The sequence below is a fragment of the Dasypus novemcinctus genome, chromosome 12 (genome assembly GCF_030445035.2).
Source record: "Dasypus novemcinctus isolate mDasNov1 chromosome 12, mDasNov1.1.hap2, whole genome shotgun sequence".
Lineage (NCBI taxonomy): Eukaryota > Metazoa > Chordata > Mammalia > Cingulata > Dasypodidae > Dasypus > Dasypus novemcinctus.
This window is the reverse complement of record NC_080684.1, coordinates 60,646,462-60,674,057: the sequence shown is the minus strand read 5'-3', so window position 1 is coordinate 60,674,057 and position 27,596 is coordinate 60,646,462. Positions and strand designations below refer to the sequence as shown.

General features: G+C 35.8%; 1 protein-coding gene across 6 annotated transcripts in view; it reads right to left on the bottom strand.

The window, feature by feature from the left end:
- The window catches only part of NAV3 (neuron navigator 3), an 894,692-nt gene that overhangs the window by 129,913 nt on the left and 737,183 nt on the right, over window positions 1–27,596 (bottom strand). For all 6 annotated transcript variants that reach the window (XM_071218968.1, XM_071218967.1, XM_058308465.2 and 3 more), the window contains 3 exons: window positions 25,872–25,980; window positions 24,749–25,132; window positions 11,923–12,042 (listed from right to left, as the gene is read on the bottom strand). In XM_071218968.1, coding sequence (XP_071075069.1) covers window positions 11,923–12,042; window positions 24,749–25,132; window positions 25,872–25,980 — 613 coding nt within the window. The remainder of the gene's footprint in view (window positions 1–11,922; window positions 12,043–24,748; window positions 25,133–25,871; window positions 25,981–27,596) is intronic.

The following is a 27,596-nucleotide window of genomic DNA, read 5'->3' as shown; positions in this document are numbered from 1 at the left end:
CCTATTAAAAAAGAACTCATCCTCAGTACTTGAAGAGGAAAAAAAAAGTTTCATAGTCATCATTTAAGAAGTCAGCTTCTTAAATCAAATTAAATCATTAAACTACTTGACACTATCATTCCTGTTTTATTTCTCTTTAAGAAAAACATCATATAATCAAAATATACAAATTTCTTTTCCCTTCACATATGAATTTTTTTAGTATTTTTCATGATATCAGCTGAACACATGTCCCCTTTTCTTCTATTTCCTTGAGTCTGCTAGAAATAGATATTTCAACAGACATTAGATTCACGTTTGTACCGTATTTATATTTAAAAAAGAATAAAACACTGCTAAATTGATTTACTGATATTAACAAGCTAACAAGTCTTTTAGAAATTCTAACACATGTAGGGAGATTGTTCTGTCATTTGTGTTTTTAGATCTATTGACAATCTGCAGTAGAAATAGAATATGATTACGTGCTGAAGTAACTTAACATTTTTCTGAAGCTGAATTTAAAAAAAGGAAAATCTGTTCATATTTCATAGCTTTTTTTAGGCCAAAAGGGAAAATTGAAATAATTTAGAAAGTCAGAAAATTTCATCCAAGCATGATGAAACCTTTCTTGAAATAAAAAATTGTATGCATGATAGTAAGAGCACAGGGGCTGAATTCAAACCCTGTGTCTTTGACAAGTTACTTGATCTAAGAGCCTATTACCTCATTTATAAAACAGAAGTAATAAAACACATTTCATAGGGCTGTCGGAAAGATGAAATAAAATAATATATTTAAATAATTTGACATGTTGGCTATATATATTAAGACCTCAATACTGATCTTACTGTTGCTGTTATTATCAAGCTTGAATTATCATTATCAACATCACCATCATCTTTATCTGATACATTAATAAATTATTTTGGAAGGCAATGTAAAATACTGCATAAATAAGAGTACAGGGCTATCTCTTTCATTTGGAGTTTAATTCTATAAAGATAAAGTTTTAGTTTGGCCAAGGTTAATGTCAGGATCAGTCTTACTGAGAGGATCTGCATTTACCTGTGTGTATGCTTTGAAAGATATAGAAAACCATCTCAACCAAAAATATCTGTAACTCAGGTAATTTGTATTGCCCAAGTGTCCTTTGGATTTGGCTTTTAGGTTTTAACAATTCCCTACGTTAACATCATTCTAATGTAAGACCTTGATTGAGCAGAGTCAGCAGAGAGTAGGTTTTCAAGGTATGTTTGCGGTGTGGATCATTTCTAGGATGGGAAACTTATCAGGTCATTCACAATAATGTCTGCTAATTCTAAGTACTGGTACACAGGAGAGAAGCCCAGCACAAATTCCTAAGCTCAAAACGGTGAGCAAGATATCAAAGGAGAGTTGAGATGGTGACAAGAATGCTTTCTCTATGCACGTTTTATTATATTATCACTTTGCAGTCCTTTCCCAGTGCCTTTTGCTTTAACTCCATAACTAGCTCATCGGTAACTTCAGAGCAATATCTAAATCTTTCCAAGTCTCTGCACTTTCCAAAAATTCTAAGGGCAATGCTATAGCTCTATGCAATACATGACTAAAGGTACCAAATAGATGTATACACAAGTGAATGAATAAATACATAAATTTTAATTTGATGGTCACTTTTAAGCTCTAGATACCTATAATTTTATTTCTCATGAATATTTTTTGATCTCTACACTAAAAGAAAATTTTGAAGTTTGTGATTTCTTTCTTCTGTCACCAATAAAAATTCATTGTTAAAAAAAAAAAAAAAAAAAAAGAATGCTTTCTCTACTTCCTCATGTTTTGTATTAGTCTATCTCTACTCTGAGTAAAGAAAACAGGCAAAAAGGCAAGCCAGTTGATTAGGAAATGAAAATAACTATATTTACTTTTTCTATTACCATCTTAACCTACTAATCTATTTTGTGTTTGCTTTTAATTATTATTTAAAGCCAGTAAACTAATGAAGTATATACTTAAAATATGAGAATGGACTGATTCAGTGATCTTCCTGGAACAAATCAACAGTGAACAGAAATAATTATTAGAGTATATACAGACCAGTGACAAGCATCATGAAACTGACCCTGGAGATATTTGCTTTGTGGTTTAGGATAAATGTCTGTTGCCTTTACTTTTCCCTTTCAGGGAAGACAGAACTATCAGAGGCCTCCTACCCTTAGAACAACTACCGATCTGATTAATGAGAAATTTTCAGATTCTCTTTGTAGAGGTAGTGCAATTTTCTGCAAGTTGGTAACAATTCTTGATTTACGGATGTGGAGTTATAATGATTGATAATCTGAAAGGCAAGAAAAATCAAGACCACCCTTGATGCTTTCTGTAAGCTCTTTCATTATCAATGGTTTCACCATCTGGATTGCAGGCTCACAAATCAAACCAGTTACTACAAAATAAAAACAAAAATATCATAATTTCTATTATATATTAGGAATTTATATTTTTAAAAGGTCATGAAACATGCAAGAATCAATAAAAGATGATACTTAAAATGCATTTGTTTATAATTGTAATTAAGAATCAGTATATTTAGGAATGTAGTTTAGGTAATAATAAATGGTCAATTGAAGCTAAACCTGGAAAAGGCATCTTTGTTACTACAATTTGCAGAACTTTGCTCCCTAAGGACTTTCATATCTGGAGCTTTGTCTTCATCTTCTTTGAGACTCATTCTATCATCATGTTGAATTTAATGGCCATCTGGACGAATCATCTAAATAATCAAACTTTGACCTCTATGGCCATTCTACTCTAGTAAGTCAGGCCATAGCTTGGACCTTGCCAATCACCCAGGAAACCCCTCCCTCCCAAATGTTAAACTATATATTATTTTATTTTTGACCAAAAACCTTCTATGATCCAATCGCGTTCATTCCCTTCCTTGTATTAAATATGCTCACAGACCACTTCCAAACTTCTAGTCCATTTAGAAATCATTGTTCTCACAGCCTAACAGTATCTTCTGCTTCTCTGCCACTGTAACTCAGCTTGAACCCAATGGTAAGTTGTTTAAACCATACTTTAACCTGTATACTTTATTATGTCCAATGTGTTAATTGCCAATATCTTGATCAATGCAATCATCTACTTTTTCTATTCCTGCACCCAAGCTGCTGAGTAAAGCTATAGAAAATGCACAGAATAGAATGCACAGATCCATTTGGATCTATAATAAATTTATGATTTCAAATTTTAAATAGATGGTCTTGGTTTAGGTAAATCTTTGGACACCAAAAGCATAATTCATAAAAGAAAAAGAAGATGACAAATTGTATTTCATTAAGTAACTGTCCTGTAAGTTTGAAATTATTTGAAAATAAAAAGTTTACTAAAAAGAAAAATAAACTTTTGCTTTATAAGATACCATTAAGAAGATGAAATGATAAGCTAAATACTGGGAGAAAATATTTATGAATCATATATCTGATAAAGTACTGGTATCCAGAATATATAAAAAAACTCTTACAACTCAGCAGTAAGACAACTTGTTTTAAATGCACAAAAGATTTGAATAGACATTTCACCAAATAAACTACATATAGTAAACCTACTGACAATAACAACTGTTGGTGAGGATGAGGAGAAACTGGAATCCTTGTACTTTTCTGGGAGGAAGGTAAAATGGTACAGGAACTTTAGAAAACAGGTCATCTCGTTAAAAATTAAACCCAATTTTACCTTAAGACCCAACAATTCAATTCCTATGTATCCACTTAAGAGAAACAAAACACACATGTGCACTAAGACATATACAAGAATGTTTATAATAGCATTATCATAATAGCCAAGAATGAATGCAATCCAAATATCCATCAACTGATGAATGGATAAACAAAATATGGTATGTCTATATAGCATTATACCATTCAGCAACAAAAAGGAACAAACTACTGGGATACACTACAGCATGCATGACACTCAAAATCATTTTGCTAAATGAAAGAAGCCAGACAAAAGAGACCATATTTTATATTATTTCTTTTATATGAAATATCAGAAAAAGACAAACCCATGCAGGTAAAAAGTGGATTAGTAGTTACCTGGGGCTAGGCTTTTTTTTTTTCTTTCAGAAATAAATAATTGCTTTAATATTTACAGCCTTGTATTTGGCTACTTATTCAACAGAATTTCTCATTATGAATAACTTTCGATATTTATGGAAATGCATATCAGGATACAAAGGCTTTAATTAAGAATTTTTGAAAGAGCTAACATAAAATACCTATTTCTAAAGGCTCTGGTAACCTTATATCAGGGCTCCTTCAGGTCACTGATGAAAGAAATTCACCTTTATTAGGTGAAATACAGGTAATTTATTGTCTCATGCCACTGGAAACTCCAGTTCTAGTTTCAGCTTGATCCAGGATTTAGCACATATTTTCAAGACCTACAATGTACTGACTCTTTTTTTTTTAATTTATTTTTAAAGAAGTTTTAGATTACATAAAAGCAACATTGAAAATATAGGTGATTCCCATATACCCAACCCCCTCCCCCTCTCACACTTTTCCCCATTTACAGCATCTTTCATTAGTTTGGTACATTTGTACAATTGATGAACACATATTGAAGCATTACTTCTAACCATGGTCTACAGCGTACGTTATGGTTTACACTTTGCACCACACAATTTTATAGGTTTTGACAAAATGTATAATGGCTTGTATCCATCATTGCAACATCATGCAGAACAATTCCAATGTGTGCAAACTGTCCTATGTTACACCTAGCCTTCCCTCTCCCTCACCTCTGGTGGCCACTGTCTTTATATCAGTGTTAGAAGTTTGCAAATGGGCATAAGGGATATTTTAGGGGATGATGGGAAAGTTCTAAAATTGATTATGGTAATGATTGCCCAACTGTAAATTTACTAAAAATCATGAATGGTACACTTAAAATGGATCAGTTTTATTATATATAAATTGACCTCCATAAGGCTGTTAATTTTTTTTGAGGTAGTCAGCACTTCTCCCTAAAGATTTTAGTTTGCCTAAATTTTTAGCCGCAGTCAGTGGTTATCCCAAATTTCCATAAAATTCTCAACATCCTATTGTGCATGTAGGTTCCACACTCTCAACAATGAATTAACCACTTATTTTAGAGAAAATGTATTATCTAGGACTTACAAATTCCAGATATTTTCCTGCAAATTAGTGTTTCTCCAAATTAATGTCAATGACCTCCTTTTTGTTTGTTTGTTTCAAAGGGAGACATGTTCCTTCTCTACGCTAACCTCTCTCTGCTTGTGCTCTTGGTCCTAACCCTTTTCTCAGATTCTTCAACTTCTTAATAATTATTGCCTTGTTTGGTCTAGGAATTCACTCTCTATTCTATGCCAGCTCATGTTCTCTTACTCTTCAAACAAAACAGAGCAAATCAGCAACCAGCTAATCTTCATTCTGGCCCTCGTGTTGAATTTTGTTTGACCTTTCTTTTTAACATTAATGCAACATTCCCAAAGGAGACCTTTCCCTTCATTGTATCAACCTCCTAATTTCCTATTTTCTCCTGAACTCTTTATACTCTAGCATGTTCCCTTACTACCTGTATGAAAATAACATTGATGAAGTCACCAATCAAAATTAGTTGCCCAACTTCACATTACTGTGGACTTGATATTGTTGCCTACTCCTGCCTCTCTCCATTTCAAAAACACCAGTAAACCCCCTCTTTGTTCTTTGACCTTTTTCTTAGCGCTTATTTCTCTAACTGCTTCTTTAATGACTGCTCATCCTTTATTCCCTCTTTAGATGCCAAGGGTTCACTCTCAAAACTTGTTTTCTCTGAGATACAAATGCGTTTTTAGCCTGCACAGTATTGATTCTGTTTTTGAACAAAATTTAGTTACCCCCGTGACAGGTTTCAGGCAGGCCCAGTGCTAGCCCACTGAAGGATGCTATGAGTGTGAAAATGACCTTTGATTTGCTCTGCCTTGTGATAAAAAACTCAGAAACGTGCTTAGATGTTTTTGCCTATTTGCACCTACAGGGCAGAATTCTCATGACTGGTGGATATCTCATTCTGTGCAGGCTTACCCTCACCAGCTGTGCCTCGATGAGAACCTTTAAGGAGCCTGGGAAGTTTACACAACCATATGTGAGAAAAATCATTGTCTCTTGCTTTGCGTAAGCTTCTCTGTGATCTACTAGATTATCTGGTATTATATAAACTTTTCATCTGTAATTATAGCTATTGAACTCACAGATCTATTATAACATTTGCCAATATCAACAAATTGGGAGACTTCTCACAGAAGTCCAGACTCTTAGCTTTGCTTGAAAAATCAAAGAGTTTTGGCAACACTTGGTCTCCTTCCTGAGTCTGTGCTTGTCCACCTGGTAGCAACCTCTGGAATGGAGGGTGGCTTTCTCCTTTAGACAGGCCATGTTCACCTCGACCTTCCTACATCACTCATTTCATGTGATCTACTTAATCCATGTATGATTTTAATTTATGATGTTTACACTGTGAGTACTCACTACACTTTAATTAAGCATATATACTGTGACTTAGCCCATATCTCCAAGAATATACCCACCTGGGAGTTATGCTTACAAAACCCAAGTTCCTCTCCATATTGACATATATAATTTCTTCCTAACCAGTGTCCTTGTCCTTGTGTCATCCCTCTTCAATATTCCTGCCCTACTCTGAGGGCATTCTTTTAAAAATTATAGCATGTGCTTGTTTTGAAATGAAAAGAAATTAATTTTAAAACTAATTAGAAATAGGAAGTGGCTCCCATATGGTAGACAGTTGGGCTCCTGTCTACCATGTGGGAGGCCCTGGGTTTGCGTTCTGTGGCCTCCTTGTGAAGGCAGGCTCGCCTGCACCGCTGCGGAGAATCGCCCAGCCCACAGACGCTGCGGAGCACCAACTCAGCAAGGTGATGCAACACACAGAGAGCAGACAGCAAGCAAGCTGCAAGGGGGGAGTGGAAATAAAAATAAATAAATATAGACACAGAAGAATGCACAGCAAATGGACACAGAGAGCAGACAGCATACAAAAGCCACAAGTGGGGGATATTAAAAAAAAAAAACTAATTAGAAATAATAAACTAGCTCCTTAACACTATGTTTCCCTAGAATGGCCCTCTAGCTTCTTTGTCTCCCATCATCCCTGCCCACATCCCCAGTGCACTAGCAGAATCCCATTATTAATGGCCCCTTAAAGCAAATTCTTCCATTCCTCTATACTTTCATACCCATAGGTTTGTCTGATCTTCCCCAGGTTATATGTCAAAAATCTTATGCCTTCTTTAAGATTTCATTTAAATAATACTACTTTTTGAAGTCTTTCCTTATACTCCCAGGTTGAAATAATTATTTCTCTTTGGTGCTTCCAGGGTATTTTGAAATACATCTGTAGTGAGTCGGCCTATATTATCATTCCTTTAATTTTTGGCTTCTATTTTTTCTATCCAATCATTAAACTCAGGACCTTTCTTTCATTATTTTGTTTTGTGTTTACCCTAAGTACTATTGTGATAGAAGCCATGTAGGAGGTGATTTTATATTTCTTAATCAAATATTTGTTAATGCCAGTATAGAAGCCAATGAAGGATAGTTATAGGAGTTAATAAAGGCCAAAACAACAATCAAACCCTGGCCACTCTTCCCCAAATTTACCTATTATATAGCAATACACAATTATATAATTCTATGTGAACTAGGATTTGCTTCATTATACCAGTGCCAAATGCATAAAGCCCACATTTTAAAATTTTTTTATGAAGTATCCAAAGAGTCTCCAATATGTCTACAAGAATTACATGTCTTCTGTAATCTTTTCATAGTCAGTTTAATAAGGAAATGGGGTTGAGTATAATCATTGATGTTGGATTGATATAGAAAGTAAGGGAACTGGAAATTCTTTGAACAACAAAATACTTTAAAAACACCACAGATGACTGTTGAAAACACTCCTCTTTTCTTTGGGGCCATTTTCAATCTGTTTATAAGAGCAATTCAGCTGTTTTCTACTGTCCACCCACATCTTAACAAGAAGTTGATCAAAGAGGAATTTATAACTTTCATATTATAAAACAAATAAATCAAATCCATTGGTATTCTTGCCAACTGGATGCTTTGTTCTTACGTAAGTAAGAACATTTTCACTTATAAAGCTTTTAAAAGGAATATCTAAGAAATATGAAAAAATGAAACACTGATGATTTTTCAAGCTTTCAAGCTTTCATGTCAATGAACTATACTTGTTATCATCTTAAAAAATGAATCAATCAGTAATATGTTTAATATGACTTAAAAGAACCTTGATTAAGGTAGTTGGGAAACCATACAGATAAAACAAGACCTCTTGTACTATTAGCTACATGATTTTGGGTAAATCACTTAATATCTCTGAATTTCACTATTACAGCCAATTAAATGAGGAAGTTAGACTAAATCAGCATTCCTTAAAATGTTACAGGAATAATTAGTAATCATTATAGAGAAAAAACAACTTAAAGCACACTGAATAAAATAAAGTAGGATTTATTTTGAACTATAGGACCTCTCAGTACCTTTGATATGTTAATATATAATGTGATTCTCCAGAAAGAAATCTGATTCGCAAATGTATCTGACCCCAGAAAACTGATTTTTAACTTGGAACATCACTGTCATCTCATAGGAAAGAAACACTATTTGGAAAACGCCATACTATATGACATTTGAAAGATATTTAATCAGTATGATTAATTTTTGATAACCTTGTTTGTTTTTCACCCTACATCTCCATATTTTATAAGCTAATGTGGTTATTTCAGTGACTTATCAGGCAGATATTTATTGAGATCTTATGGTATGCGAGGCATTGGTGGTACAAAAATGAATTATACACTATCCTTACATTCAAGTGTCACATGTATGAATGAAGTACACATGTAAACATGTAATTATCGATGTGACTGCATAGCAGACAGAAGAACACAGAGTAGGCATTTTATTTTTAACTATCAGAATATGATAAGAAAATTGTTTTGGCTTTTAAAACGCTGCTGCATGCTCTTTGTGTTTGCTTGTATTTGTAGAATACAATTTCTCTGACTTGGCATTTCTAATATATAGATTTAGTGACTTGTATTAATACAATTCTTGCAAATGTACTTGGCATTGTCTTCTGATATGTAGGAGGCAAATCAGTTGAGAACAAGTTTTTCTATTATCTTAATGGTAGCAATTTCCTTTCTTTGTTAAAAATAAACGAACAAAGTCTTACTTTACAGCTGTCGTTTCTTATCCTACCTAGAACAGTTATAAGAACTAAGAAAATTTTATGAGACAACATCCAATAAGGTGTCTTAAATTAATAGACTTAGAAAACTACAATATTCAAGAGCATGTATTTTTAAACTATATGCATCCTGAATCACTTCTGAAATAAAACAGGATTGTATAAGATTTTTAGACTCTTATCTATAATAAAATGGAAACCCCTGTCTGTGCTGAAAGGAGAGTTTACATTCTAACCTTATTGCTATTTAATTTATACAAGTGACTAAAGTGATTTTTATTTAATCTTTACATTATATAATTCTTTCAAAAATCTTTTATATAATTCTCAGAAGTTGAATCTACCAGATGTAATTTATTTGAGGTGTAACATGCCATTATTTGGTTTAATTAAAATAATAGTATATTCCTTGGTATACCTTAGAATTTTGATATTCTCTTTCTCGACAGATAACAGCTTATAGTATAAATAAAAACTTCAGAGTTTTGTATTTCTGTTTACATGTTTATGCCAAGTGTTTATATTTTCATAGGCCTGACATCTATTTGGTCATTTTAACACAGAAATTCTCAAACTTTAGTGTGTACAGAATCACCTTGTGGGCTCATCAAAGCTCAGATTGCTTCAACCACCCAGATTTTCCATTGCAGTAGGTCTTGGACAGTGCTGAGAATTTGCATTTCTAACAAGTTCCCAAGTCACGCTGATGCTCCTGGTACATGTACCACACTTTCAAAACCACTGCTTTTGCAGGCCCCAATTTATTAGACCCTGGTATTGTGGTCGTTCTGTAGGCCTGAGGCTCCTTAGACCCCAAATTGGCCCCTGAAAGAATCAGGGAGTGCTGGTTATTCAAATCCTCTCCAAACTAAAGTCACCTTTGTGTTGATTTCTATATTCTACCATTACAAGTTTATTTCCCAAAGATCACAGATTTTTCCCTCCATTATTTTCCACTGTTGACTAACAATGTCTAGGCTATTAATTTGCAAGGTGTGGCATATATTTTGGATTTCTTCCCTTCTACTTTCTCCTATTTTTTCCATAAAACCCTTCCCTCTCTCTGAAGGTATTTTTGTAGTACCCGTCTCTATCCAATTGGACCCTACTGCCAGCCATATGCATTCATTTGTGACCTGTGATTCATTCACTCCACAAACATTTGTTAAAGACTCAATATGTAATGAAAATGACTAAAGTTTTTAACTCATGAGGTTACATTTTAATGGGGAAGACAGAAAACAGACATGTAAATAAATAAGTGTGATACATTCAGAGAGTGATATGTACAATAAAAAAAATACATATATACATATATACATATATATATATATATATATATATATATATATAAGCAAGAAAGTAACTAGAAAGGAGATACATCTTAGCTACCCAGGTAATGAGAGGGCAATGTTAAATTGAAACTGAAATGATGCCATGAAGGCAACAATGCAAAGAGCATGGCAAAGGGTATTCCATGTAGAGGAAACATCAATTCAAAAGCTCCAAGATGGGAGTGAGCTTCGACTGTTTAAAAGGCAGAAAGAAGTCCAGTGTGTTAAAGATAGTGAACGTGCCCAGGAGGAAAAACTTTGAGAAGTTCAGGTCAGGGGGCAGAAGCAAAATTTTTTGAGTTATTATATTATTATTTTTTTAAACTTTTATTGCAGGAGTGTATATACAACTCAAAATTTCCCATTTTAACCACTTAGAAGTTTACAGTTCAGTGGAATTAATCCTAGTCAACATGAGTTAAGATATCAAAGGAATTTGAGTGAGAAGAAATGGAAGACTAATGTCAGAATTCCCTGTCTTGCCTTTGGAGTTGGTTGTATACAAATAAGTACAATGAGTTGTATATAGTTCTTTTTTTCAGAATGGGAGTACAGTAAGACTTAATCTTTTGTCCTTATCAAAAGTGCTGAATTAAAGATTCACTCTAGGTACAGATATCTAGTAGTACTGGAGATGGAAAATCTCTTCTTGCCCAATAAAGTCAAGATTGTTAGTGAAGAGAGGCCAAAATTAGGTCGGGAATATATCTCACAATATGATTTTACAAAGGCAGTATTCTCTAACAACAATGATTTTTCTAAAATTGTCAATACACTTACCAGCAAAGTAACTAGTATATGAAAACATATACAAACATACACATCTTCAAGCAGTTTGAGACGATGGAAAAAGACAATGGAGAAGCAGAATTTAGCCCCAAGCAAGGACTGCTGTGTAGTTTCAACAATTCTCTCAGGAAAATCATCAAGCCTATTGTACCAGATAATCTGAATTATGTTTGAATCTTTTGATCATTAGCCTCCAGGTAAATCTGAGGGAATCTGTGCTGAAAGGAATTTATTAGCCAGGGTTCCTTTCAAGTAAGGCAAATAAGTCCATGTTTATAATTTTGGTTTTATAGATAGTAAATGTTATCATTTTGTAACCTGAAAATTTTAAAATATTCTCACCAGCAACACAATTTTTTTCAGTAGCACAGAGTGAAAAAAAGTCTCGTAAATGATACCACTTTAGTTTAAAAATATCCCTAAGTAATTATTATATGAGAATAAAAAAATCTTTTGTTTTATACTGTAAAACTCTAATGGTCTCGTTTATGAACCGGCTTTACTCACTGCTCAACATCATATACGTTGGTAATATTACCTGTCTGCATCCACTGTCACATCATGAACCCCTTTCTGGATGACGTCCCTTGATGTTGCTGTGTCTGGTATCCGGTTCAGACTTCTAGTATACAGGTTGAGCCCTCCATCTGTCATGTATCTGAAAACAAATGTCTAGTTAATCAATAAAAAATTAAATGACCTCATTTGTGTAACTTGTCAAAATGCTCACAATTTTCAGTAAGTACTGAAATATGCTCTATTATAATTTCTTCTATATAAATATTCTACTGACCAGGAAGAATTAAAATATTCTCATGTCTGTTAGGAAATCAAACTTCATTATTTCAACAGTAATTCGTGTACTATAAAACCTTCCTTTTTTTATGTATTACTAAACTTAACGTTAGATTAATTCATTTAATAAGTAAGAATTTGGTCATAATTGGCCACTAGAATAAAATTACAACCAAGAGGCATTAAATGTTTAACATGTGCCAGAAACTATTCTAAATAGTCTACATGAAATATCAATATCCCCACTTCAAAGATGATAAAAATACATAGGAACCAAAAGATTAACTACTTGTCCAAGGTCACTCAACCAGCCACGGCAGAAATGAGAGATGAATCAAACAAGTGCATTCCAGAGACCATGATCTTAACTACCATCCAATGCTGTCTGAGCTGAAGGGTCACACTGTCTGCCTACCGTTGTCTCTGAGAATTACAATCTTATCATCACCAGACCATTATCCCCATACAGGATTGGTAGACCCAGGTAGTCAAGTTACTATTAAGGAATCCTACTGCCTTGGTCATGGGGGATTAGTATCCTACTCCATGCTGGGCAAATCAGATTTTTCTCTTCTGAGAATTGGGATTAAGATTTTAATAGTCTTTCTATGTGGTTAGAACTGATAATAATGGAAACTGGGAGTTGTGAATATCTATTTTCCATCAGGTACAAGATCCACAAAGAAATCTGGTCAACGAAGTAAGAAAAATAAAGCAGAAGCAGAAAGAGAAGCAGAGGCCATGTAGCTTTTACCTTACAACCAGCCTTTGGGTTCTAAGAGACATCCCTACTTCCCTACAATTAAGTCCCCTATTTGCTCACACTAACTCAATTTGATTTCTTTTTTTTTTTTTGAACCAAAACAATTTATCATGAAAATCATAACTTCTAACTCTCAAAAATTGGAGATTAACCAAATAATGTAAAGTCAGGATTACAGAATTGAACCAGTTACTTACATAATTAGTAAATTCTGTAACTATTCTGAAATTCTTCTTACTGAAGAAGTGCATAAAGCCTTAAGATAGTCAGAATTCTATAAATAGTAACTATTATTCACAAGCTTTCCTATACATTTTGAAAATAAATTTAAAAATTTTATATGCAAAACAAAAGACTAAATTTCACTACATTCTTCTTTTTTTTTTTTTTTTTTTTTTTAAGATCTTTTTATTTCTTTCTTTCCCCCCCGCCCTCGCCCCCGCCACGGTTGTCTGTTCTCTGTGTCTGTTTGCTGTGTGTACTTCTTTGTCCGCTTCTGTTTTTGTCAGCAGCATGGGAATCTGTGTTTCTTTTTGTTGGCGTCATCTTGGTGTGTCAGCTCTCCGTGTGTGTGGCACCATTCCTGGCCAGGCTGAGCTTTCTTTTGCACTGGGCAGTTCTTCTTACAGGGCTCACTCCTTGCGCGCCGGGCTCCCCTACGCGGGGGACACCCCTGCATGGCGCGGCACTACTTGCGCGCATCAGCACCGCGCATGGGCCAGCTCCACACGGGTCAAGGAGGCCCGGGGTTTGAACCGGGGACCTCCCATGTGGTAGACGGACGCCCTAACCACTGGGCCAAGTCCGTTTCCCTTTTTTTTTTTTTTTAAGATTTATTTTTATTTATTTAATTCCCCTCCCCTCCCCCGGTTGTCTGTTTTCTGTGTCTTTTTGCTGCGTCTGGTTTCTTTGTCCGCTTCTGTTGTCGTCAGCAGCACGGAAAGTGTGGGCGGTGCCATTCCTCCGCAGGCTGCTCCCTCCTTCGCGCTGGGCGGCTCTCCTTATGGGTGCACTCCTTGCGCGTGGGGCTCCCCTACGCGGGGACACCCCTGTGTAGCACGGCACTCCTTGCGCGCATCAGCACTGCGCATGGGCCAGCTCCACACGGGTCAAGGAGGCCCGGGGCTTGAACTGCGGACCTCCCACGTGGTAGACGGACGCCCTAACCACTGGGCCAAAGTCCGTTTCCCCATTATTCTTATAAGATGTTCTAAATGGTTAATTTTCCTGATATCTTGATAGCTGAATAATTTAATCCCACTAAAATAAAATAAAAAAATAGGACATTGGCTCTAAAATATATTGAACATTTACATGCCTTTTTTTTTTTTAAGATTTATTTACTTATTCTCTCCCCTCCCCCCCATCCTCTCCCCATTGTCTGCTCTGTGTGTCCCTTGACGTGTGTTCTTCGTTCTTCTGTGTCTTCTTGTCTTCTCTTTAGGTGGCACTGGGAACTGACCCTGGGACCTTCCAGAGTGGGAGAGAGGTACTCACTCTCTTGTGCCAACTCAGCTCCCTGGCCTGCTGTGTCTCTTGTCTTTACTCTGTGTCTCTTCTTGCTGCACCAGCTCTCCACTCAGGCGAGCTTGTTGTGAGGACCAGCACTTCTGTGTGGGCCAGCTCAACATGCGGGCCAACTTGCCTTCACCAGGAGGCCCTGGGAATCCGACCCTGGACCTCCCATATGGTAGATGGGAGCCCAATTGCTTGAGCCACATTTGCTTCCCCACCTGTCTTTTTAAACAGGGAACATTATTTTAATTTAACTTTTTCTTTGGATGGCTAATTCCTGGTTATGATCATCAATTCTTGTGATGTTTAATGGGGAACTGAAGAGTAAGGGCTATTTGTCCTCCCTACTTTTTGTCAGCTGCCACTTCTTAATGTTGACAGTGTTTTAGTGTTTAATCTTACTTCAATTTCTTATCTTATTTTCTACACAGTTCTCTGCCAGTGTATCTCAAAGCTTTTAATTGTCTCTTCCTGAGGTGGTGCCTATGAATTCCTGGTAAGGTAAGAGTGTAGTGGCAAATATTTTCCTAATTCACTTCTGCTTTTGAAATTGTGTTTAAAAAGGTTGAGGGTGGGAGAAATCTCTCTGGATAAGTGAAATACTCCTTTATTATAAAAAAGCTATTAACATCTATAATCCTAAATCTAATCTCTGGAGGAAGATAAAACAATGTCTACTTTAATGTTACACATCTTAATGATCTGTTTTATTCATCTGTGTATCTATAAAAATATTTAGCAAGGTACTTTCTATCTAGTTTGGAATCAATAAATAAGCTAAATATTTGTTTAGCTGAATTCAGAAGGCTGTGATATTGTAGGAAGAAAACATCATGGGCGGTCTTAGCAACTTTGCCCATAAAGGTGATCGCCTCTGAACAAGAGTTAGGATTGAAGATCACTGCTAATATTAGAAACAAAGTAATCTTTTAATTATGTTGACAAAAGTAAATTCTAGAGACAAAGTAAAGCAGGCTAGTTTAGGGAAGGAAAAGACAAATCTGGGACCTGGCATAAAAATATGTCTGTGAAGCACGTGACTATCGGAATCATTTTTGAGGGAAAGACCCCATAAAATGGGGAAGAACCTCATGAGAATTCCCCATTTGGAATGGGATTTTGTATGGGATCAAGTGGACCTTACCATTGGGCCCCCCAAGGGAATTGACAGGTGGGATAACCAATCAAAACTGCAAAAAGCTGGGACTCCTCCCCTAAACATTAACAAGAGGAGTGGTAATTAATATTTAAAAAGCAAGCACAGAAGTTAAATTGACCCTTTTTTGGCCCTGTTTTTTGCCCTTTCTTGCTTTGCCTGGACCAGCATGCAAGTACATCTGGGGACTTGTAATCTGTAATGAGAATTTGTAGTTTGTAATGGAGATTTGTAATCTGTAAAGGGATTTGTAATCTGTAAATCAGCCCTTTTTACCCTTTCTCTCTCTCTGCCTAGAGCAGCCCACAAGTATACTGGGACCCATAATCTGTTAATTTATTTCTCTTCTCCCATTTTCTTAATAAACTATTAGCCTAACTAAACCAGCATATTCTTAAATTCTTTTTTGTAACATAGCCAAGAACCTAGAGAAAACCAGCAGCAAAAGGTTAACTGCTTTGAAAATTAATTTGAAGAGGGGGCAAAAAAAAAAAACCTATACATTTAAAAACTTCATTGAATTTCAATGAAGTTTTTAAATATATATATATATTGTTTTTTCAGGAAGTATGTCAAAGTATATTCTTGGGCCTCTAAATTTTTCAGGTTAAATCAAATAAGTTTACAACCACTAAGTGTTAAGTAGACCCCAAATCTTGAGTGTATCATTCTTCTGTTTACTTACCTATACTTGTTTAAGTGTTAGTATGGCATTTTAATGATAGAGCCATGCATTTGTTAACTGAAAAATAATTTACAGGCATCACATGAGTATGACAAATTCCTGTTTAAAATTTTTTTCCTTGAAATTTCTTCCTTCTTTTCATTCCTTCTGAAGGAATAAAAATGGAAAAGAACATGAATTTCATAATTTATCTAGAAAAATATGCTATAATCTGGATGTTATAAATATTAGGGGATAATTTCAAAAGAATAATGTGAAAAATTTTAAAAAGTTTTCCTAATAATGTTATGTCTAATCTTCAAAAGTATCAGCCAAAGTGAATTTAAGAGGAGGCTAGAGTAAGAGAGGACTGCTTCTTAAACATAGATTTAGGAATACAGATACAGAGTAGAAGTGATGATGGATTATCTTCACTTCTAATGGTCATGCTTCCTTTGTATATGCTGATACAGTTACAGGGAACACACCAACCAATCTCGATGTACGACTCTTCTTCTTCACTCTAATCTGTTCGAATCTGTGAATCTGTTATCACTAGGCTCTAGTTATTTCTGGAATTCACTGAAAGAGGGAAAAATTGTAAGAATGTTTTTTAAATGCTCAATCCTATTTTCTCAATCATCTAAATGATATACAACTTAACATCATAACAATCCATGTTTTTTAAGCTTTATAAGGACATATGTTATATGTATGCAAAAACATATAAAGTATAAAAGTACATAGTAAATAATAAAGTTAATATGAAACTTTCATGTGTACATTATCCAGCTTCAGAATTAGAGCATTTCCAGTACCTTCAATGTTCCCTCTGAGCTCTTACCAATCACACACCTATCCTTTCCTTCCAGATGTATCCAATGTTCCAGGGATTTTGTTAATCATTCCTTACCTTTTCTTTATAGTTTTACCACATAGTTACATACTACTAAAAATATGTTGTTTAACATGATTTTGAACTTTATATAAATAGAATCACACTACATGTATTCTTTTGGGGCTTCCTTCTTTCATGCAAAATTATATTTTTGTACATCATCCATCTTGATATAGGTAGTTGTATTATTCATTTTACAGCTCTGTAGCTCCATTTTATGAATGCAGAATTTATTCATTTAAGTACTTTGCACATGTGACCTGATTTTAGTCCTCTTGCTGTTACAAACAAGGCTGCTATGAACATTTATTTATATCCATATTTTCTTGTGCTGACAGGTGTGAGCTTCTCTGTGACCTATTTCTAAGATAAGAATAACTGGGTCATAAGAGATACATATATTCTTTTACTAATCATTGCCAAATAGTTTTCAAAATGGCTATATCAATTTAAACTTCTATGAATGAGAAGTCTGATTATTCCATAACCTTGCCAATATTTGGTATTTTTTGATAAAATGATGGATATGAAATGACACCTAATTTGACTTTAATTTACAAGTCCCTGATTACCAAGCAGGTTGATCATATTTTAAATTTTTATAGGATATTTCTGTTTGTCTGTGAAATATCTGCTTCGGCCTTTTGCTCATTATACTTTTGGAAAATAGAAAAATGTTTGCTTGTCTGCTTTTTCTTCTTCACCGATACTAATCCTTTTTCAGTAATATGTGTTCCATGTTTGTGGCTTGCATGGGATTTTGTCTGGATACTTTTCTCTTTCTCATTTCTATATGAAATTAATTTTTCCTGAATGATTAGAAAGAAGCTTGATTTAGATAGCTTTCCTACTTACTTTCAAATAGCACTGTCTTCGTTATTTTTGTGTAATGTATGAAAACATGAAGACTTGTTCTTTAAAATTTTCGTGCTTGTTCCCCTCCTCCATCTTTATCTAGAACTTGTCTATCTTTATTTCTATTGCCATGATCTTGTTCAATTGATTTCACTCCCACAATATTAACTTCATGTGGGGCTCCATCCTGAAAGGGAGCTGTGGCTGGTAGGTTTATCAAGTTTATAGGGGCTAGACTCCTCCAGTCCCTTCATCCCTGACCTTTATACTCAGTGATGAGTCCAGCAGCGTCAGCTGCTATTTGCAGCTCAGTACTGTTCGTTTTCTAGTCAATTTCTATTGGCTATTTTGTGATTTTCTTAGCATCATCCGATGCCCTTTGTTTCTGTTTCTTCTCACACAGATGGTGATAGCATGCAAGTCATTTGGCTGCTGATGGTCTGTGCCCAGTTCCTTGGGGTTTGAGAGGATATCTTGTCACCACCATTTCTGTAAATAATGGTCATGGGTTTCTGGTTTTGTTACATAGTTACTCTGCTGCTGTTTTTAAGTAGGGATTTGAGAAGATTCAAACCTATGCTCCACCATATTTGCCATGTTTCCAGAAGTCTCTGTTTGTATATTCAATATAACACAACTGCTGTTTTTGACTATGAGCTCATTTTTAACCACATTCACCCACGGAGCATTTAAACGTTTTGTTATTTTCCCCCCTCAAAAAACACCCCTTTTTGCATCTTTTTTTAGATGAGCACAGAGAAATAATAGTGAGACCCTAGATCAAATGTGCCAGCTAAGAAATCTATACTAGTAATGAATGGCTGCTATGAAATTTGGTTATCCTTTTTTGAAAAAAAAAAAAAAATCAAGCTCCTACGATTGAAATGTGTATGTACAGACATGTAGACAACCTCATAGATCACTCTGCCATGATGGTTAAGGATACTGACTAGAGCCAGGTTGCTTAGGTTCAGTTCTCAGTGCTGCTAATTACTGGAGGTGTGGACTTGAGCAAGTCCCTTACACAAGCTCCATTTGTAAAATGGAGAGTAATAATACACTTACTTCTTAGGGTTGTAGTGAGATGTAAATGACATATATAAAATGCTTAGAACATTGCCTAGCACATAGTAAATGCTATATTATATGTTGGCCAATATTATCAGCTGTTATACCATCAAAATTTTTACATTTATTAAAAATTACTCTCATATCTTAATATGAAATTAGTAGAAACATTAAGATGAAGACTCTCTGTGGTTCACAAAAGAAATCTTTTCACCCAGTTTAGGCCACCTTCCCTTTCCACTATTACATATTTTTAGGCATCACAAATTTTACTAAAGGAGAATGGAAGAATGATCAAGCCAAAATGGGAGTAAAGTATTTCCCTTTATTTCATTGTTTCATTTCAGATTTTAAAAATTACTCTGTGATTTGGTTATGTGACTTAAAGTGGAGATTTAGGTATATTCTTTGCCAAACTATCATTGTGATACCTGCAGATAACTTCAAGTTCCACTCAGTTAAAATACATTACTTTCTTCCCAATTTTTTTTTGTTTCCTTAAGAGACCTTTTCAAAACTTATTATAAGAGGACTTTCTCTGACTAATTCCTAATTACTGACAGATTCACATCCCCAAGTGTTTAAAGTAATTCAAAAAAGAGAATAAAGTAATAAGCCTTTTTGAGCTTCACGAATTTTTGAATTCTCAAAATGCCTATTAACTAATTTTATAAGTTCTACATATAGTACAGAAAAAATGAAACATCATCCCCTTTTACAACCAAAAATAATCTTAAACACCTTCATCAATTACTAGAGCTTTGAGTATTTTTCCCTTTAATCTGCAAAACGAACTTTTAGAAATTGGGAAAAGAAAGCCAGCTTTGCGTTTCAATTTTTCTTGAGCTGTAATGCAGACATTTATTTACCCTTTTTTTCTTATTTAAAGAAAACACCATCAAATTAAAATCCTCCTGGGATGTCTCTAGTCCTCTTATCTTCCCCTATTTTAACCCTAGGCTGAAACGTTGGGCTTCCTCCTATAATGCCAACAGGGACATACTGGGTGCACTGGCTGGTGAGCAGTGAATTTGAGCAGCACATCCTCCTAGGGATCAGCCACACAATATCCCCAACTACCCTGGAACTGAGATACCCACATCCTCTGCTGCCTTGCTTCATCTTCCTGCACACAGGAAACAGAACTCGAAGACATTATTTAAAATTCAATGTCCTGTATTCTACCATAGGATATGGAAAATTTATAGGTTTAAGCAGGTCACTATCACCAAAGGAACTTTTTGTAAAGAATTTTCTTAGTTTTTTTTTTTTTTCCTTCCACTTTGAAGACTGAATACGGATAATTTTGTTGGTGAACCATACAGACTATTGATGCATATTTTAAGAGAGTCATTTGACCCAAGAACTCCTTTGAAAGACTGATAAAAGGAACAAAAATGGAGGAGATCAGAGTTCAAATCAGCTTGCAATGAGGCATGAAATAAATAGAATGACAAAAGATATAACTTTTTTTCCACTAGCGAGTTCAGCAGAAACTAGGGAGCTTCTTGTCAATCCAATTTTCTCCTCCTTTTGAGCACACAGCTAAACATTATTTCCTGGCCTTTCTTAGTGTCCATGCGGCTGTTCTTCATAAGGGAATCTGAATCTCAGTGACATGCCTGGTACATGCAGAACAGTCTTACATGATGGTTCTTTCTCTCTTTTTCCATCTGCCTGTTGAATGTCACTGCCCAAGAAGACATTGCAAGCTAGGCTGGATGACAGCTAAATGACCATCTGTCTTAGACTGCATCATGTCCATTACCAAACTGAAGATCAGAAACACCAGTGAGGATTTTATGAAAGTGAGAAATGCACTTCTTTGATAAGCTACTGAGATTTTAATATTTATCTGTTACATAATTGAGTGTTAACTAATACAACTATAGTGCTAGAAAATATAAAATGCTTCTGAGAGTAGGTATATGCTTATAAAATGTATTACTACATACAGAATTCTCAGTTGCTAAAAAACATTGCCTTAAAAAACTATTTAAGTATATTTATATAGATGTGTATATTTTCATTCATTATTAAGTGATCACTAAAAATATGAAAACTCCTAGCATGTAAGTCACAGGTGGGCAGATACTTTGTCTATATTGTTTACCACTACACCCCCAGTGCTCAGAATGTTGACTGACACATAAGATGAACTTAATAAATACATATATTTTATTATGTACATATATGATTTAGCTCATAATCCCAGTTTCTCTACATTTTTTGCCATGAGACCTCATGCCTTCTACAATTTTGCTCTCTCCCATTTGAGATGAATGTCTACATTATATCTCTACCTAAGGCACTATTTTTGCTTTTTTAACAAGTATTTTTATTATACTGTCTCAAATTTCACAGTTCTCACTCTACACTTAACTCCCCTCTGCCTTCTCACCAAACAAATCAGTTCTCCCTGCCTATTTTCTCTGACAGTATCATAATTATCTTGGTCTTGGTTTTATAATCTAGAGCACCCCCGCCCCTCCCCGCCCCCACCCAGTTGTCTGCTGTCTGTGTCCATTCACTGCGTGTTCTTCTGTGACTGTTTCTATCCTTATCAGCCACACTGGGAATCTCTGTTTCTTTTTGTTGCATCATCTTGTTGTGTCAGCTCTCCGTGTGTGCGGTGCCATTCTTGGACAGGCTGCACTTTCTTTTGTGCTGGGCGGCTCTCCTTACGGGGTACACTCCTTGTGCATGGGGCTCCCCTATGTGGGGGGCACCCCTTCATGGCAGGGCACTCCTTGCACGCATCAGCACTGTGCATGGCCAGCTCCACATGGGTCAAGGAGGCCCAGGGTTTAAACTGCAGACTTCCCATGTGGTAGGTGGACACCCTATCCATTGGGTCAAGTCCACTTCCCAATCTAGAGCACCTTGTCTGAAAGCTTTCCCTATCTTATACCATCATGAGTAGTCCGTCATTTTTCCTTTGCATTTCCTCTTACATCAATTAATTTTCCTCATTTCATTCCCACCAATGCCTCTATCACCATGCCCAGCTCATTGACTAGTAGGCAATCTCTAAATTAAAGTAACAGTGCTTTCCACTGCATATGGTCCTCAGTTAAGCTTCTAACAATAATATGAGGCCTCTAACAAGAGTCCCCGTCTGTATTTGTCTTCCATGAATCTCAGTTAAGGAGAAGAGCAATGAATGTCATCTTATCCAACTACTCCTCTGATCTTGAAAATTAAGTGTTAGTAAAGTTTAGTTAATTACTTATACAATATTTATACTTTGATTACACATTTTCTCTTTTTTAAAATGATATCTCCTGTCTCTGGATATTTAAATCAAGGAACGTAACTCAAAGTCAAATATTTCCTTTTTTAAATTCCTTCCTTCCTTTTTCATGCCAAGACTTAGGGCTTTGTCCTTATTCTGAACTCTTAACTCAATTTAATCTACATGAACCTTTTGAAATGACTAACATATTGCATTGTGGATGACTCATGATTTCTGATTTAAACTGCTCCCTGGATATGCCTTTGCCCTCCAGCTATGCATCTTACACACGTCTAGGTGTGTGTAAATAAATGAATAAATACTGTGTATAAAATTAAACCTTTATCCAAATGCCTCCCAGGAGTGAATATCAAACATGGACATACATATATGAACACATTTAATGATATAGTGAAAGTAAAGGGGGTAGAGATAGAGGAGGGAGAGTGGCAAGAATGGAGAAGAAAGAGGGGTAAGACTGAGAAGAGAAAGTTTGTGTCTTTGATATTCCTCTGTTGCCATCGAATTCTCTGAACTCCTGGATATTCCCTCTTAGGTAATGTGAGATACATACAAATATGATACAGATAACAAAAAAACCCAGAAGAAATCAATATTATTAATGACAATAAATGTCATGAAGATAATAAATTTACTGAGCACTTATATGATGCCAGGTATCGAGCTAAGAACAATTTTGTTGTTTACGTCCTTCATTTGTAACAACTTGTTTGAAATTCTTTAATTACATCCTTAAAACAGTTGACAGTAAAGAAGTCTGGTTAAGTTAAGATCTCAATTATAGCAAATGACAAAAAGGGAGTGAAACCAGACAGACTCCAGTGAAAACTCAATTTCTTCCTCTTCTAATTAGCCCTAGTTCTAAATCTGTCTGAAACTCAGATAGGGTGGATACTGGGAATAAACCAGTAGATACCAGGATATCAGAGCAGGATCAAAAGCGGTTATAAACTTTTTAGATCTTTTCACAAAATCAACTGTTGAACACTAGCTTCTCAAGAATGAAATCACAAAGAGTAACTCATATTGAAGAATAATTTTCTGCATTGGTCCTATTAGAAGCACGAGGACAAGGAGTAAGTCAAAGTCCAGACCCACATGAAAATTATAGGTAAAGTTAATTGGGAAGCACATCCATGTGTTACACAGCTTAGGTTTTAAAGTCAGACATAGCTGAGTTCTAATGCAAGTATGATCTTTCCTTAACTTTATACAATTGGGACCTACTAGCCTCAGTTTCCTTTTCTGTGAAACAGATATAAAAATACCCACTTCATAATGGTTATTGGGGGTGAAGTGGTTAAATGAAATAGAATCTTTAAAGAACTTTATAAAAGTGTATAGGTGGTTAGGGCGTCCGTCTACCATATGGGAGGTCCGCGGTTCAAACCCCGGGCCTCCTTGACCCGTGTGGAGCTGGCCATGCGCAGCGCTGATGCGCGCAAGGAGTGCCGTGCCACGCAAGGGTGTCCCCCGCGTGGGGGAGCCCCACGCGCAAGGAGTGCGCCCGTGAGGAAAGCCGCCCAGCGTGAGAAGAAAGAGCAGCCTGCCGAGGAATGGCGCCGCCCACACTTCCCGTGCCGCTGACGACAACAGAAGCGGACAAAGAAACAAGACGCAGCAAATAGACACCAAGAAGAGACAACCAGGGGAGGGGGGGAAATTAAATAAATAAATAAATCTTTAAAAAAAAAAAAAAAAGTGTATAGGTAATAGGAAGTACCCAAGATGGCAATTACAATTCTTAACAGAAGTAGTTTTAATGGATATCTCACTGCCTCCATTGGGGATCATCCTCCGATTCAGCAAAAAAATCCCAGATTGCTAAAATCAGAGTTTTACAATTACAATTATTTTGAGAGTGTAGCATAATAGAAAACAGAAGAAAAACAGGGGCTAAGATTTTTTTAAGTCTTATAACACCAAAAGAGAATAAATAGATTGAAACATTCAACTCCAAAATGATTTTTCCCTCAAGTTAAATTAGAGGTACATAATTGAGGGATATTAGAAAATATTTATTCCTCAAAGCAGTTACAGGCAGCTTCTGGCGAGACACAAAAGAAAAATCAAGTGCTCAGCAACTCTTCCTGTCTATGTCCCACATCATTCACTACAAAATCTGTTATTTAATTATCATCTGAAAATCACTCTGAAAAACACAGGATACAAGCTTTTCTCCAAACAATAGGAAAACTTAATGACTTATTAGGAAAATAATGTATACAAATTTTGGTTATTTTACTTTTAACGAATGAGCAGAAAAGATGGCCTCACCCCCAAAAAACCTGGCATATCACCTTCTCCAATGGCATCATGAGCTAACCTACATGCCCTTCATAAATCTAATGAATGAAACTCTCCTTTTCACCCAAGGAGACAAGGGCCACTTACCCACTATTGATGTCATCAGTCCTGAGACTTTTCCCAAGGATATCCCCATCACTCATATATCCACCAACATCAACTTCAGAAGACATATCCAGGTCACTGCTCGCTTTCTCACTCATGTCAATTTGTGCCATGTTCCCCAGCCGGGAGACAGCAGCTCGGCGGAGGGGCGTTGTATACATGAACCTTGAGGGGTCCGTATGGATGAATCGACCAGTACTGCTGCGAGGGTAGCCAGCGCCCAGGGAGGGAGCATCTCCCGCCTGAAGTCGAGGACAAGCCTGGCCCAGCCTCCAAGTCATGGGAGTGGGTCGACTTGCCAAGCTGGATATGGTCCTTCCATTCACTTCTGTTGTCACCGTGCTATCAAATGTTGTCTCCAGAGTGCTGTCAATTAAAATACGGAAATAACTGTTCTGTAGTTCACTGGGGAGCATAGACCAAGAATGCATGGAGACAGGAAAGGCTAGAGTTGACAATCAGTTCTTAGAAGTATGTCATTTTCCTGAAAACCAAATTGTATGCTCATTTTGAGATGCTAATTATCTCTGCAGATGACAAAATGGGGGAAGGGACATTTGTCCTCAGGTTTTTTTGTGTGTTTTTCTGTTTTGCATGTGTCAGTTTTTGTTTTGCTTCCAGAATAAAGGCTATCATTACATTTTGGATAAAACAAGATTTATTTCACAGTCTCAACAAACTCTTAAATTAAAACCATCATGACCTTTGCAGAACTATAGGAAGCTAACTACAATTATGTTTGAAAGTCTCCCTACCAGGCCCTCCAGATGCATCTGAAAGGTAACCTCTGTCACTGTTCTCTAAGGCAGGCATAAAAATCCACTTAATTGTGGTGGTGGTAGTTGCAGTAGCTAATTCAGTTTGAATGTGGAATTATATCAAAGAGGAGCCAGACAGGAGGAAGAAAAATCACTGGGTATGTGCTAAGAATTATGTGCTATTCAGTTTAAGGACAGCAATTGATTGTCATGTAAAATTTAAGTGAGAAAATAGGAAGGAATACTGAAAGTCATACTTTATCATTATAAGAAATTAAGCTCTCTATTGCAAGTTTTGTGTGTTTTTTTTTTAAATTGGTACAAAGATACGCAGAACTGAGAAAAACCTGTGACTTATCTGGGTCCCACGGAGACTTGACATAGTCTCTTCTAAATTCTGCCTCAAATCAGCTATGTTTTTAACTGTTCTCATTCTCCTTGCTTCAGGGTCTTCACCTAGAAAAATCAACAAAAGAATACATTTGTTATTAAATGTCATTATTGTCCTCAGAATAATTGTATACATAGGTAATATAAATTCATTTTCATAAAAGTAAAAAGATAGAGGAAATTCCAAATAACTGTTATCATCTGAAAATTATAATTCTTCTTCCAAAAAACAAAATGTGAATAGAAACACACATAATGTCACAAAGAATAATTTTAAAGTGATGATAATACAAATTTAATACTTCATAGGACTATGATCTTAATCATTGCAGAGTGAGACAGTAACAAATACACTGTATATTATTCCATGTTACTGAACTTAAAAATCTGAAATTATTTTGGATACTGATTATCTCAATAATCACCCATTTTTAAGAACACTGAGAACAGTTGAGATAAAGTTGCCTTATGTAGCCAGTTTACATTTGGACTCTGGGGAATAAGATGGAGGCCATTTCTTATAGAAGTAACAGCTTTTTCAATGTTTTGTGTCATTGGACTCATGGACTAAGATTCACGTTATTGGGTGGCTTTATTTTTTATTATATCTCCATTTTCTACAGGGTACCCAAATTTCCATACTTCTACACTAGAGTTCAAGTAAAGTCATAGACATCTAAACCCAAAATGTGACTAATGTGTATGATAAAAATGCTCTGCCAGGGTGATCAATGCTGGCTTCTACAACCACCACCTGTCCTTTTGGAGTAGAAGTACCAGGAACCATTTTGTTTATGTCCAAATACTGCTTCCTGGGTCAATAACCAATGCAAACTAGTGAGTCTGAATAATAAGAACATGGGAAGAGATTAGGGGAGGCATAGTTTTTATACTGCTCACTTGGTGCTCAGAAGGATGCCCAGTGATAAGAGGTTTTAGGAAGGAAGGAAGAAAGGGAGGGAAGGTTGGAGGAAGGGAGGGAGGGTAGGAGGGAGAAAGGAGTGACAAAGGAAAGAGAGAAAAGAGGGAAGGGAAGGGAATAGAAAAGAAGGGAAGATAATAGAAGGAAAGGGAAAGGGGATGGAAGGAAAAGAAAAGGGGGAAGAAAAAGAAAGGGAGAAAAGAATACACACATTAAACTACACTCAGAACATTATCATAAAGACAAGTCACTATATATTATATATCATATATCGTACATCCTATATCATATACCTACAACCTGTTATAAGGATATAGGTAGATATTCAATCTGTTAATTTTCTTCCTTAGCATTAGATTTTTAAAAATACACAGATGTGTCCATTTAACATTTATAATCACAGAGTTGGTGGGGATTTTTGTGATTGTTTTACCTTTCAGTAAGTGAACTCATCACCATCTCACTGAGAAAAGGTCTACCTGCCTCTGCCTGAAATCCCAATACTGGAAAGGCTACCCCATCTCTGGACAGGGACGGTGACGCCCAATATTAGAAAGGTCTAATCATAAAACTATTCATCAGGGTGAGTTACAATTATGTCTCCCTTTAACTTCTACCTAGTTACATCTAGCACCCCCTAGTTTTGGCCTCTGAAACGAACTGAACAACTTTATACCATTTTTACCATGGCAGCCAACAAATTATTGGAAGACAACACGTGCTAATCCCTCTGCTATTTTCTTCAGCTAAACATTACTAC